The sequence below is a fragment of the Rhopalosiphum padi genome, chromosome 1 (genome assembly GCF_020882245.1).
Source record: "Rhopalosiphum padi isolate XX-2018 chromosome 1, ASM2088224v1, whole genome shotgun sequence".
Taxonomy (NCBI): domain Eukaryota; kingdom Metazoa; phylum Arthropoda; class Insecta; order Hemiptera; family Aphididae; genus Rhopalosiphum; species Rhopalosiphum padi.
The window spans coordinates 1254217-1269886 of record NC_083597.1 but is presented as its reverse complement, the minus strand read 5'-3'; the positions used below and the strand labels follow the sequence as shown (position 1 = coordinate 1269886).

General features: G+C 26.4%; 2 protein-coding genes across 5 annotated transcripts; one reads left to right on the top strand and one right to left on the bottom strand.

The window, feature by feature from the left end:
- The first annotated feature begins 34 nt into the window (after window positions 1–34).
- On the top strand, window positions 35–4804 carry LOC132917017 (transcription initiation factor TFIID subunit 9-like). Its single transcript, XM_060977521.1, has 6 exons — window positions 35–172; window positions 234–461; window positions 532–668; window positions 875–1003; window positions 2305–2407; window positions 4078–4804. Exons 2-6 carry the CDS (start codon window positions 338–340, stop codon window positions 4263–4265), a joined length of 681 nt encoding a protein of 226 aa, XP_060833504.1. The 5' UTR covers window positions 35–172; window positions 234–337; the 3' UTR covers window positions 4266–4804.
- A 3073-nt stretch (window positions 4805–7877) lies between these two features.
- Window positions 7878–15670, bottom strand: LOC132917018 (uncharacterized). 4 transcript variants are annotated; one of them, XM_060977524.1, is made up of 4 exons: window positions 15536–15670; window positions 15366–15470; window positions 9305–9443; window positions 7878–9216 (listed from the first exon to the last, which is right to left on the bottom strand). In XM_060977524.1, exons 3-4 carry the CDS (start codon window positions 9362–9364, stop codon window positions 8977–8979), a joined length of 300 nt encoding a protein of 99 aa, XP_060833507.1. In that variant the 5' UTR covers window positions 9365–9443; window positions 15366–15470; window positions 15536–15670; the 3' UTR covers window positions 7878–8976. The 4 variants fall into 4 exon arrangements, with proteins under 4 accessions (XP_060833507.1, XP_060833508.1, XP_060833505.1 ...); XM_060977525.1 differs by having other exon boundaries at window positions 15366–15467; window positions 15536–15651; XM_060977522.1 differs by having other exon boundaries at window positions 15366–15641.

The following is a 15670-nucleotide window of genomic DNA, read 5'->3' as shown; positions in this document are numbered from 1 at the left end:
CGTGTTGTAGAGATAATCGTTTCTGTGTTACCAATATTGGTATTTATGGTCTATGGGGCAAGTAACTATAACCCAAGATCGGAGAGCCGCCCATGATTATAGATTTCATACATTAGTACATTACAGAATATTTAGCGGCATAGTAGTATCATTCTATATACAAAGTTTATTGGTTTGTTCATCTGAATAATTAAAGTGTAGACTGTACTTATTATATGTTTTTTTTTTTTTAGTTTGATACAGCTCCGTACTAAAATCTAAGCTAAGTCCTTAGTTCATACACATAACATCGAATTAACATTTTCATACTGTTATTATAATAATTTGACTTCATAAAATGGCGTCTTCTCAAGGAAAACATATGCCCAAAGACACACAAATTATTGTGTCGATTATGAAAGATTTGGGAATAACTGATTATGATCAACAAGTTTTAAATCATCTTTTGGAGTTTAATTACAGTAATTAATACAGTGAAATTAAAAGTTATCATTTTTCACTGTAATGAATTATTTTTATTTTTATTGTTAGGATATACAACACTACTTCTGGACGATGCTAAGACATTTTCAAACTTTGCAAAAAAAAAGAATGTTGATGCTGACGATGTAAAAGTTGCAATACAATTGGCTCAAGACGGAATATTTTGTCGACCTCCTCCGCGTGATGTAAGATCTTTTTGAAATAAATCAACCTTTTGCCATTTTTTAAAATCATGTGTTAATTTATTAGATTTAAACATTTAATAAAATATTTTTGCTAATCACGAATTAATGGACTTTATGTAATGTAATAAATGTGTTAATTTGAATTACAACTACATATAGGACTAAGAAGTAAGAGTTTTATTACTATATACTGTTTTATTTTTTAGGTATTAATGACTGCAAGTCGTGAAGTAAACAAAATACCATTACCTCCAGTGAAGCCTGCCAGTGGACTGCGAATTCCTCATGATCGTTCAAATTTCTTGCAAACAAACTACAGGCTTAGGAATGATTTGGTAATAGTTTATCTTAAAAAAACTTTATTTATATTATTTTTGTCAATTTCTTATATTAGTAAGTTGTTAGTGGTATATTTTATTTATTAAGTTATAATTTACTTTACATCACATATCTTAGTTGACTAGTAAAAAGTGTTGTGGTTTCGACTTAATGATTTCTCAGTCTTAACAAATTGTTTTCATTAGGATATCAGTTAATATTTTTAGGTTGTAAGATAATAGTATACATTTGTATTTTGTAGTACTATTGGACTATCTTTTAGGAAATTAGGAGTATTCAGAAATAAATTAGGCTTCTCGTGTGTTATTTGGTTCTGTAGTTCTGCACTATAATATTGTAGTACCGGTTGGCGGTGATAATTAATTAATATTTAATGTGTTATCTTGTATACTATTTATATGTTTGACTTCAGAAACTAGTAGTGATAATAGAATTTTCTTATTGGGTACAAAATATATATTTGAATTTTATACCTATATATTATTGATAAATGTTAATAGAACTTGTATAAATACCGAATACAATTTATTATTTATAGTAATATTTAAATGGAAGGGGATAACCCTGGCCCCTTTGATTGTCCCTCTGACAGTTATCTTTATAGGCAACTATATTAGTATTTATAGTCTACTATAATAATACTATATTAACATTTTTTCCTATTTTTAGTACGATAAAATATTATTATTTACTTTAGTCTTTGATTATATCACCAGAATAAGATAACCTCTGTATTAATCCAGTATTTATCTTAATATTATTATCCTGATTTAACCTTAATTTTATTGTGTTTTGTACTAGATTTTTTCATAATTATTAACTTTTTTAGGGAAATAGAATTGTTCTAGTATAATAACATTTTCTCTGTTTTATTACTTTGATCTGTATACATTTTATATTCTCTATATCTATTTTATAATTTATCTTACAGTTTTATCTTTTGTGAATTTGTGATGATTACAATGAGATGATTCCCTGTTTATGTTACCTTAAACATATAAATTGACTCTAATTTAGAATTTTTCTTTATTTTTTTTAATTAAAAATTTGTAATATTTTTGTATTATATTTATTTGAAAATGATTGCTAAAGATAATATGTTTGCATCATTGCTGATTCATTGATATTTAGCATCATATACCTAATTCATTCTATTATTCAGTTTCTGAAGAAAATACTACATACTACATAATTATAGAGCAGTTATTTATTAATTTTAATTCTACTATGAGTCCAGAATTTACAAATTCAATATTATATTTTTTTTAATGAATATTTTTAATATTTTTATGTTTAGTACTCTGGAGGAAATATGCGTAAAGCAGACACTAAAACAACAGCTGCAGAAATGTTGGAGGCATCTAGAAAAATAGAAATTGAAGACAATGCCTATCCATCATGTAATTAAATTTATCTAATTATATTTATTGATGCTTCTAAATTGCATGTCATATATTAAAGATATATGTCACATTATATAAATGGTACAACTAAATTAGTTGAAAAGTTATAATAATAGCTTTTACCTTTTTAATTATTGATCTTCATTGATGAATTTAAAATAGCATCTTAGTAAATATCTATTATATATCTAAAAAATAAAATGTTTTATCTATTAATAGTAAATTAATCTGTCCAGTAAAATTAAAAGTTTTGGTACTGTGAATAGAATAAAATATACATTTATAACATTTAGCAAGATTATTTGTTTGTTTGAATATTTTAATTTGATTATATCAAAAAAGTAACTATATAATTTGTTTATTTTTCTAAATTCATTTTAATTAAATTTTACTGAAATTGTTTAACACTGATGTAATGATTAACTATGCCTATAAATATTAGCAGTATATTATAATAGACAAAATGTAAATACTTCTATTAGCTATTTAATATACATGCTTCAAAATAAAAATATAATAGTTCACACCGCAAAAAAAAACAGGAAAAGGGTGTTTAATTGGTCATCATTTTATTCAGGAAGGAGCAAGTTGAACTTATCATTTTATCTGATCTACAAGTTTATATCACTATTTTCTTTTTGATGAATCTTGGGTTTACAATCCAGATCTTATTGATTTAATTTAACTTAAAATTGTTATTTTTTTGTTGCCATTTTGGTTTTATATTAATAATCCATCTGATTTATGTAATAAAAATTAATTTCACATTCATTGTTTTATTTAATATTAAACTTAAATGATAATAAAATACTATAAAAGTGAATTATCTCAATATTCTACTTGACATATGTTTTCAATAAAAAAATGGAACTTTAAACCACCAATAATAATTAATTTAAATTCTTTTCTTTAGTATATTCTTTAAAAAGATGTATAGCTTCATAGTATGATAAAAGTTACTGTTAGACATGTGAATAGTGAATATATATGGTGAAATCTCTGTAAGTGAACAACCCTTATTACAGACATTACAGCTATCACAACAAATAAATTAAGGCTTGATCAATAAAATGAAAGACATAAAGAACATAAAACAAGATTTACAATTATTGAATTATCTGTCAAAAAATCAGTTTTAAATTGATTAATGACCATTAATGAACTTTATATATTTTATCAAAACAGTAATGACTGATGACTTTGGGTTTGAGTATTTTATCAGATCATATCTGCAAAAATATCAAAAGCTATTTAAACCCTCAAAGGAAAAAATATAAATCAGATATAATATGGACTATTATATATTATTTACTTGTTCATGGATAATTTTAATTATTAATACACGATATATACTAATTCTAATGTTAGTATTAAAATACTATCTATAGGTTAAATTATTATCTAAAATTTAAATTAAATTTAACACCAATTTATTTTTTAAATGTTCTCATAATTCTTTACGAGTCTGTTAGAGATTTCATTGTATTTATAAAATAACAAATAAATACCAGCTTAAACTTCACAAATATCAAAATGTTTACTTAATAATATATAGTCACGTGCAATTTAGATAGATTGATTTTTAACATAGCAAGTAATTCTTAATTGTAACCATAAATGTATTAATATCAATTTTAATTAATAATAATTTGCATATTTTTCAATAGCCAGTCAAATGATGAACAATTCAATGGAGTTTGATTTGCAAGAAATGATGGAAAACCGTCAGAGTAGTCAAGAAAGCATTGGAGAAAATGATAAAGATGAACTTATGGATGCTCAGGCATATCAAAACCGTTCATATTCTGATATTGCACTTGATGATGCTGTTGAAAAACAACTCAGTGATATGTAATTTATTATGACTTAAAATATTATAAAAATTCAAAATAATATCATTCTCTTTTATTCAACATTATATTTTACATTTTACTATAAGGCATAGTCTACTATTAAAAGCCTATTAAAATTAACAATAAATTAATCAATTATAAGTTATGTCTTATAAATTTATAATTTGGCAATAAATTAATTTAATTTAAATTTAATTGATTATAATATACTTATTAGTTATTTTTTTTTATACTTTTACCAATTTAAAATTAAAGTATAAGTATAATTAAATTATAGTATTTAGATACTATTAAGTTTTTTTTAGTTCTTATGTATTTATTTTACTTGAAAAAATTATCACATGATTAATAATATTTAGAAGTTTAGTTAAATATGTAAACACTTAGTTGAAGAATTTTTTACTTTACAGTTATTACTGTTTTTATAAGCTATAAACAAGAATACTATACTAAATAAGTTTTGTTGTATTCTTTATTTGGTATATAAGTGCATTTGAAGATTTATAAATATTAAATATATAGGACATTATAAGATTAAGAATTGGTTTATTATTTTATGATTCCATCAATCAACTCAACTTGATTATTTTATTAAAACAATATTTTTTTTTTTACTTTAAATGTTAATTAAAAGACATAATGTTAATACAACTTATTAAAGTTAGATCTCAGGACAACTAGCCGTCCTGACACACTTTATCGAACACTGGGATATCATTTTAAAAACTGAGATGAGTCTCATTACACTCAGTCTGCATCAGTCACCTGTGCATATTAATCTTATTTTGAGTTCCTCACCTCTACGATAGTTCAATTGTTATTATACTGCATATGTGTTAAAACAAATGGAAATGCATTATGTCTAAATGCTTTTAGAGGTCGTGTAGAGAGGGCCAATCAAATTTATTCCAGCTACATTATTATTAACATGCACATTTTAACATCATAAAAAATAATAACTTTTAATATTAATTATTTATTACCTAAATTGGGAAAAATATTTATTAATTTAAACTTATTTATTATTAACAAAGTAAGTATACTATCAAGCATCATTGGTGGAGGCTAGGTCACTAGAAGTATGTATTTGCTCAATTCTTGATTTTAAAGTAGCTTTTGGTCTACATTATAGGCTGTCGTAAATTACATCATTTGAGGGTGAGTACAGCGGATCCCTATCTGATTTGAAAAGCAACCCAATGGGCAAGTACCCGGTTGTTGCCGTTTAACCATTATTGATGAAAAAAAAAATTCCTTTATTTTAAATACTTTCTCAAAATATTGTGTACTGGGAATGAGAAATTATTGTCACAATTAAAAATTGGTTATTACTTATTATTTACATGCCACTGCTGAGTAACTACTCGCCTCAAGCATTTGCTTGAATATCTACCTTGTTGCGCTCATATGCTTATTATAAATTATTTTACAGTTTTTAAATAATGTTAAAAAAAAAAACTTATTATTTATAAATTATTTTTGTTTTTAAAACATTTTTAAAGTTTTGTTCTTATTCTATATAAACAGTGTTATTATTATACAAAATGTATAATTTCAAAGTAAAAAATATGTTTTGATTTTTTTTTGTTTTAAATATTTTAAAAGTATCATAATTTTCTTATGATTCAATTCAGATTTATAACTTATGGTTATATAAATGTATTATTAAAAATTATTTTAAAATAAAAAATAAATTATTATAAACTACTGAAAACGGGAACTCATTGCCGGTGTCAACCAGGGACGTATATAGGATTTTCTTGAGGAGGGTGTATGAAATAATTTTTTAGTGTTTGAATAAATTAGATAATTAATAATAGTCCCCCAAAAATGTGTATAATATTCTTAATTTTATTGCTGATATCCCAGCCAAAAAATGTCGGACAAGTTTATTTTATGAGTTATAAATAAGTAAAATTTTGATAAATAACTAAATAACCAAAAATCGCTGTATAAAATATGTAGGTATAATATGTTCACAAAATGGGTAATTTCAGATTTAAAAATTATTATTAAATAAACCAAAATTTTTTATAATTGATCGGTGTTGAGTCAAATAAAAACGAGAGGCGAATATGTATCTCTAAATAGTAAGTATATATATAATATATACATACCTATATGATATATTTATAAATAAGTACATAGCCTGATATGTAGTTCAAAGGATATTATTTATATGTTTATGATTAAAAATTATATAGCGAAAGAAAATTCAGAAGATGATTTAAGATGGGTAGTTAATAATTTAATATATAGTAAAGAAACATTTTTTTATTTTTTTTAGTTTTGTAACCGACGACGCCGAGGGAAGTGCTTTTGCATTACTATTGCAACGTCACCATTGTTTATTGATAAACAACGATTTCTGATACCTAGTTAATTATACAATAGCCAAATGGGTTACATCGGGCATGCCCTGCTTTACGCTCTCACAATGTTTGATTTACAGACATTTTGGTTGACGGGCCGACTGAAGATCGCCGTCCTGAATTTTTAAATGCCTTTTCGATGCTGTGACTGTCTACCCTCCCTATGAGTGATATAATATAAAGTATCTCCGATGGGGTTACGATGACAGTTGCCTACTACCACGTTCCTCGTCCTCAATTATTGCTATCTATGTTCTGCCTCACCTTTTTGTTCTCTTCCTTCAGCGTCAGGATCTCATCCACCAAGGCGGTGAATTTGGTCTTGGCTCTGATGAAGGATTCATGTATCTCAGGTGTTTTTTCTTCCATCCCAAGGGGCCAAACAGGAAGTCGGAAACTTTGTCTGATGACTGCAGCCGGCTGTTCAGGAATGGACGCTTTTTCATACTGAGATCACTATTGTGGGCAGTCGAAGGTGATCGGAATAGATGATGCATATTTCGTCACTGGTCCAGTTTATTTTGTACAGAATATAGTAGGAACCTATCTTTGTATATAATACCTATTTGGCTATATTTAGCTATACCTATTTAGCTTCTCTATACATGGAAGCATTGGGCACCCGCTGGAAATTTATCAGGGAGGGGCATATTTTTTTTTTATTGAATCATAATATAAGTACAAGTTTACATTTTTACATACAGAATTAAAATGATTATCCATCTCTTATAAGCAATGCTTGAGTTAGAGATAGAGAGTAATTAAAAAAAATTTAGACAGTGAAAAACATTTTATAAAATAAACAGAAATACAATAGAATAAAAATAACAACATAATTGATTATTGATTTAAAGTCAAAGACCAGAAGATTAAAATAATAATTTAAAAATTACAAAGAGGAGACTCATAATGAAATCAAACACCAAAAAATACATTAAAAAAAGTTTATTCCTTGTAAAGTACAAAATGTGTTAGAATTATATGAAATCAAAATAAATACCAACCCCACAAACTAAAGTAAAAATATCGATGAAATGTTTATAAATCAAAATAAAAGTTAAAATGTTCAACATTCTATTTGAATTCTAGGGGGGGGAATGCCCCGTTTTGCCCCCCTCCGGGAGACCATGCATGGAAGGTTTCTATACTTAATCGAGGATCGTTCAGTCAATGTCTGAATACAGTTTATTTTTTTTTTTTAATTTAAATTGTGTTGTTATAAAAATAAATTACATATATAGATAGGTATAGTATAATAAATTATATTATTTAATATAGATAATACATAATAGTGTATCACGTTATGTTTTAGGACTCAAAGTAGTAAATATAAATCAGTCAATAGGTATCTACTATAAATTTGTAAATACATTATTTTCATTATACTCAGTCACATTTCTTTGAAAGGCTTATTATAAAATAAACATAGGACGGACGCATACAAATATAGAATCACTGCAGTCAATAAATGTTAAATTAAAAATTGAGATTTATTTAATATGAAACTAGATGCATTCATCGTTAAATTTATTTTTATACGCCTGACTTTTAAATGCTGCAGTTGCTAGTGTATCTGTTGAAAGTAGAAAGAATTGACAAAATAATAAATATATTATGTCTATTTCACTATATAATAATCATCTGAAAATTCTAAACAATTAAATCTAAAATGCTGAAGGTACTAAAACTATAGATAACTTGCCAAGATATTATGAAGTCGTATATTGTATCATGTATATAAATATAAATTATGAAATATAAAGAAAGTACTAGGTATACTGATACACACACATATACAAATAATTATACATATAAATATATTTTATAAAATAAATATATTATAATAATTTATAGTTAATAATAATATTACCTAACCCTATATGTATTACAATTTACAACAATACAAATAATTATTGGTAAGAAATTTTCTGAACAAAAATTGCAAAGCACTAAGAAGATACCATACTCGCATGTATTATAAAATTGCAAATTTAACGTTCACTCTAAAAATGTTTACCTCGTGAATATGTAAAATTAATAAGACATAGTAAAAATATACAAATAAACATTTATCACTTTACATTATAGTGAAACAGAATAAATTTTTAGGTATAGCGACTAGCTGTGGTACTCTATTCAAGTTAACGCTGTAAGCAACACGCTACAAAGTATAATGAAGTGTAATATCCTTCATCACATAATTTGTATCGTTGTAGACTCATTAGGAATGCGCAAAAGTGAGTAAACTCAACTTGAATATAGTATAGGTAGTAATATTAATATTAATTACACTAATTAATAATTTATAAATATTCTAAGCAGGGTTCGTTCGGTCTTGATATCAATATTCTTCATAATTGTAATAATCGTCGTTCTTATTGTCGTTGTAATAATCGTCCTCTGCGTCTTCTTGTCGATAATCGCTGTCCGGGGGAGCTAGCACTCCGTCGCCGAATTCTTCAGCAACTTCTCCCATACCGATCATATTGGCGAAACCGTAAATCAGCCTATAGAATAGTAACTTGACAAACTTCATAATTGTTGTCTCACGCTGTTTCCTCAACTTTGATCCACTCGTCCACTAAAAAATTGCACACAAACAAAAGTTCACAGTAGGCAATTGATCTATTTATTCCGTTATTTACTATGCCAACAACAGGTATACTCACTTCTATCATACAAAATAGAGCTAGACATAGGGCTAACGTCAAGTGACGTCGCAGTGTCATTATTACGCTCCGGCGGAATAGGTATTGATTTGACAGTAATAATATCTCTTGGTATTTCACATCACTTCACGCCTGAAAACTATACGATACTATATATGAATTCATAAGCGCAATTTGAGGGGGGGCTAAGCCCCCTCAAAATCAATCATAGTCCCCCAAAATAGTTTGTATATATCCCTTTCCACCTTTATATATCTCAGGGAGCATACACACAGTAAATATATACAAATTATAATAGCCCCCCCCCAAATTTAAAACTCAAATTTCGCCTACGTATGAATTACGAAAGGGGAAAGCATCTGCGTATATTTATATTCATATATATATTATCAACATCACAAATGCACTAAAAGCTGAATTTTCGAATTTTAAAAATAGGTGCCTATGTTAATCATATGGATAAATTAGAAAGTAGGTAGTTAATACATAGTCACTATACCTATATCCAATACCTAAACTTAAGTACTACATGTGTGTAGACCTATATATATATTGACTATTATTACCTTTTTGTATTTATCATAGTATTATGTATGATGTATGAATAATGAATGTATGATTATAGTCAAGATATGTTAATCTAGATTGTTAACATTTTTAAGTAGATTATTTTCAGTCTACTCTAGTAATTTAATAATTATTTATGTAAGGAGGGAGGGGTTTATTTTATTTCTTATATACCTTCATATAAAGAGAGTAGGTAAGTATTTATAATGGGGTTGCAACCATGCATGAAGCGGCAATTTGCTGTAAAGTCTAAACGATAATTACATTTTCAACATTTTTAAAACTTATTTTATAGTACCTATATTTACTGTAGTTAGTATAGTATAGCACCTACCTATATTTAGGTATATTACAGCTGTATCGTCCCAGACGTTACACAGCATTATGGTCGTATTTTGTGTGCGGATCTGTAGATGAAACCGAATATATTTTAGAATTATTATTTCCCTGTTATTAACGCATAACTATAGATCGAGAACTACACATAGCGATTTTAGACTTTATGTAGGTATAGGGACAACAATGATCAGTTCATCGTCTTAAATTCGATTGTAAAATCTTGAGAAATCATTATATTTTTTCATAAACATAACGCATACAACGATAGATATTGTTATTATTATTTGTTTAATAGAAAACATGTTTGTAATTATTTTTTAAGTATTAATTGTATTGTGTTTAATATATTATAGGTATTAACTATCGTTTGTCGGTAGGTATTATTCGGTACCCAGACGATGGACGTAAGAAAGTGGAAAATAAAGTAACGGAACCGCCTAAAACTGGTCTCCGATAGTCCAGATTCTACAAACGCCGCGTCCTTGACTTTCTAACGACATTTTATTATATTAGGTACATATACCATGTGTGTATATAAATACAATATATTATACAGAGTGATTCACCAAACTTGCTCGCCCCCATTTTTTCTTTTAATATTAAATGTCTTCAAATTTCGATTTTTTTGAATTTTTAAATATATTTAAAAATTGTTTTTTCAAATTTTGAAGATATTTTTGAATTACTTAAAGAAAGTCTTGTGATGATAGATACAGATTATTATTTTCGTATGAGTTTCAACTTTCTTACTGTAAATTATTTAGTGGTAAGATTTATTTTGATGTTCCTATTAAAAATTTAGAAAATTTGAATGCGTAGTTTCTTGGAAACTAAAATGTTTATATTTATAGTATAATGACAAAATGTAGTCCTTACAATTATATTAACTTATGTACGTAATATTGTTTCTAGAATTTATTATACTTAGACAGTTGGACAATTTTTATAAATTATAAATGTTAATAGATTAATATTAATTATAAAAATGTACAAATCATAGCCCCCATATCTTCCAAACCTTTTATCATGGGCCTATAATATTATCCTTAGTGCGAGTATACAAAACACAAAGTTGAATAACTTAAAAACTGTTTCAATTTGAATTTTGTAATTTTTTTGTATTTTTGTAGGAAAATTCGCTAAATAATTTACAGTAGGAAGTGGAGGTTCTCGTTTGAAAAATATTTATTTGTATTTCCACAAATGGTTTTAAGTAATACAAAAACTCACAAGAATTTGAAAATAGGGTCTTTAAGCTTATATAAAAATTCCATTAGGAAATATGGTTAAATAATGTTGAGTAACAACATAATTGATGAAAAAAGGGGGCGAGCATACTCGGCGAATCACTCTGTATATATTATTATAATTTATGAAGCAGTAGATGTCCAATATTATTTAATATAGATACGCTCCGTGTACAATAATTTATTATATTTTCAAGACAATATACAATGCAACTGCATCACATCATATTATATTATAAATATTAAGTAGTAATATGATTTTCTTGGCACCCCCATAGTCCAACGATCTTTTACAGGTTTCGGTTTATTTAAATGATGCGTTCGCCGCCGTCTCATCGATGATCTATTATCTACAGAACAATGTAGTATTATAATAATATTGTACATCGCGCGGCGACAGTCATTCATTAATCAAACACCACGACGAACAATGGTCATCGCTGCAGTCGACATTCGTGCAATGCCGATGAGCAAGGCGTACATGATGTATATGTTTACAGCCAATAAATTATTGGGGACCTCTGAAAGCGCCTATGCCCATTATAGTATATTGTACACAAACTATCGTGTATTATTGATGATCATAGTAATTGTCTATGTATATAAGTGTTAGACAGAGTTTCTTTTCGGAGTACCTATACAGAGTTTTCTCACCACAATAATAGCAATAGGATGTTCGGATAACGATGAAATGACGTTCTGTTTCTGTATCGTACGATACTTCGATGCAGCCCGCTATAATAACTAATAGCCGATGGGCGCGTCATACCGGATCCTATAAACATCGATTCAAATCGTAAATAATACATATTATAACACGCTTTTTTTTCAATAACGATTAATTTTTCGAAAACAATGTAATATTGACAAATCGATTTCCCTCAAAACAATACAACGGTGATGATTGTATTTGAAAACGACGAAATTGTCAGTATTTTACGAATGCTGTAATATTATTCAGTTTAGGTGATAATTAAGAAATGTTAATATAATACAAAATACTTACACGAAAAATTACATTTATCGCATTCAGAATCAATAACTAATAAGTAATAATATATATATATATTATATTTTATTTTTATTTGTATTGTTTATCGATCTATCTATCCATATATTATAATATAATATGTAGTAGGTAATAGGTATGTCACCGAATGTCCGCGTATCTACTATCTATATAAGTACTAAGTAGGTAAGTTTAGTACATTGTGATTGTATATACTATATTATACTGATGCGGATTGCAGATAGCATATTTAATTTTAAGCAGGTAGTTTTTAATTAATAAAAAAAATATAGTAATTTTGTGATTATATTAGTATTATTTTACAGGAAAATGTAAATAAGTTTGATGATTGGAGCTATTTAAATGGGTTGTCTTAATATCAGAAAATACAAAATTTTAAAATTTAATATGGTATTTTTTTTTTTTAAATAAATATGCATCCTTGATAGTCAAGTCTATTGGAGATCATAGGAAATGTATAGAAATATTCTTAAAATTAAAATAGTAGATAAATAATTATTGATTTTTATTTCTTAGTATATATGGACTGTTTTGATAACTTTTAATAGTTCGATTGTAGCGGTGAGTTGTGCTGAGGATTATTTGAAGCCTTGAAGGTGAGTAGAGGAGAGGATTTCTTCTCGTTCTTGCTAGTATTTGTTATGATTGTAAGCTTAACAATGTTTCAATGGTAAGTGAAATCATGTAAAGACTTAGAAATTACTTTTGTTTCTATAATTATGTTATATCAGTCATATTGAAAGAATTACAAATAAAGCTTTTTACATTTATAGGTTCCATTACAGTATTGCACCTATTATGCGTTCAAATTTAATATTTTATATCTTTTGCAGAGAAATTTATATTTTGCATTTGTCAGATATTAATTAGAGTAGGTATGATTTTCCTATTTAGTACTTACCAAATAACTTTTATATAACTTAAAATCTCGCAGGAGTTCAAGTTTTTTCTCTGAACTTTGAAGTCAACGGAATTCTAATTCTAATAGTATTATTTCATATTTTAAGTTAAAATCATTAATTAAAAGTAAAAGTCACTTTCTTTAAGTATTTTTACTAAAATTATTAAATAACTTTATGAATGTATAGATTACACGTATTTGTTGCAACGATTAAATTTTCGAATTAATACTGAGTACTAGATATACTATAGAAATTAAGACATTTTTTTAATTAAATAAAATACGTTTATAAAATAATTTATATTTTAATAATTTAGACCATTTGGGGCATCAATTTTTTACAAGGCTACAAGCGATAAACATGATAATATTAATACGCCTACAATTTAATGATTATTTCAATTGTGAATTGTCCGTTTAAATACTCATAGATTTATATCAGTTATATTTTATAAACAAAAACAAACCACGAAAAACTGATAAATATTATTTTCAATAGCCTTCATTATACCATATAAGTAGTTGTCTTGTTGAAGTATAACTATATTATACATAGACATTGTACAATTGTACAGATTGATCAATGATTTAACAAGTAATAACAGACTAAAACAAAAATAGCTTTTTAAAACACAGTGAAAACAATCCTTCTCTAATATAAATACTGTAGCTCACCCTACACGACCTCCATTCATACTAGAAGACATCTTATTATAATATCGAATACCGAGGTACATGTTAAAACTTATTAATATATTAATTACTATATAACTATATTTATTATTTGTATTAGAAATAGTAAAATAATGTTTGTAGTAGGTACTAATTTATCTATAATTATTAAAGGTTCAAAAGCTATAAATAGTGATTGGTGGGAAGATTTTTCTCCTTCAAAATATTTTTTTTAGTTGGTCTTCTTATTGATTATATGGCATGTATATATTTTTTAATCAAAGACAAAATAAATTTTGATTATTAATTATTGAAAAATATTATTTTTACCTCCCACTTTAATCTCAGAACTATACGACTTAACAGTCAATCAGGCATGAATTACTATAGATGTATAGGCTGTTGAAACAATAATAGGGGAGAAACTATAGTGTACTGATAAGATAATAATTAATAACATATTTTAAATTAAAAAAAAATTAAAGCAGTAATACTATTAATGTTGTTTTATGTTATAACTATAAGTACCTACTTATAATAATAAATTATAAATTAAAATATTAAATGTATATAATAAAATCAATTTTTATTACAATAATAATAATAATAATTAACTCTATAATATGCTATATTGAATATTTAAAATATCCCCGGGTATATTCAAGGAGCTTAAACTAGTTAAACTATGTGTTAAGCCCGAGTCACGTTTTAGAGGTGATCTGCGAAAGTGTGAAGTTTTCAGTTTAAATAAAAAAAAAATACAAGCCTGTGGTATTCAATAAATTATCACTCGACCTATTGCTATAAGATTAAGACATTTTCCATCTGTGTGGTATTAGGATTTAGGACAAAAATTAACATTTGAAGGGATTTCAAACGGACTGTTTTGTATGATAAAAAGATCTATGTGTATTTTCATTCTGAATACTGATTGATCTAATTACATGCTACAGATATTAAAAACAAGTTTATATTCCTAATCTTGTCTTATTTATATTATTATATTCTGTGTTTATATCTTGAATTTTACAACTTTTAAACAAATTTATACATTCACTTATCATATGTTGACTTTAAAAATGTCGTATACAATGAATATTATACATTTCCGTTATTCAACAACATTAATAATAATTGTGCTTGTTAAAATAATCTAATTAAAAGAAATTAAAATTCGTTAAATAATAAAATAAATAATTGATCATTTTAATACGAATATTTAAAATGCGTTAAACTAAAGATAGGTACATAGAAATTTAAATTACAACAATTACATTTTAATAAAAACATGTGTTTATCACTCACCTGGTAACTATGTACTTATACGCTTATTATAGACAAAAATATACAGAAATACGACCGCACTGTGAAATTAAATATTATTCGTGTTAACTCGGATACGAGATTCTGCTGAGAAGATAAAAAAAAATAATGAGTATCATTAGGCATGTAGTAATATAGGTAACGATTAGTACTTCTTAATAGTTAAGCTCGATCACGACTAAACGCGAACACATTTCTTGATCCGTTTCTAGACGCAGTCACATGCGCCAGCTATACCTACTTACTTAGTTACCTACGTATACCTACAACAGGTATCTGCAGTTTCT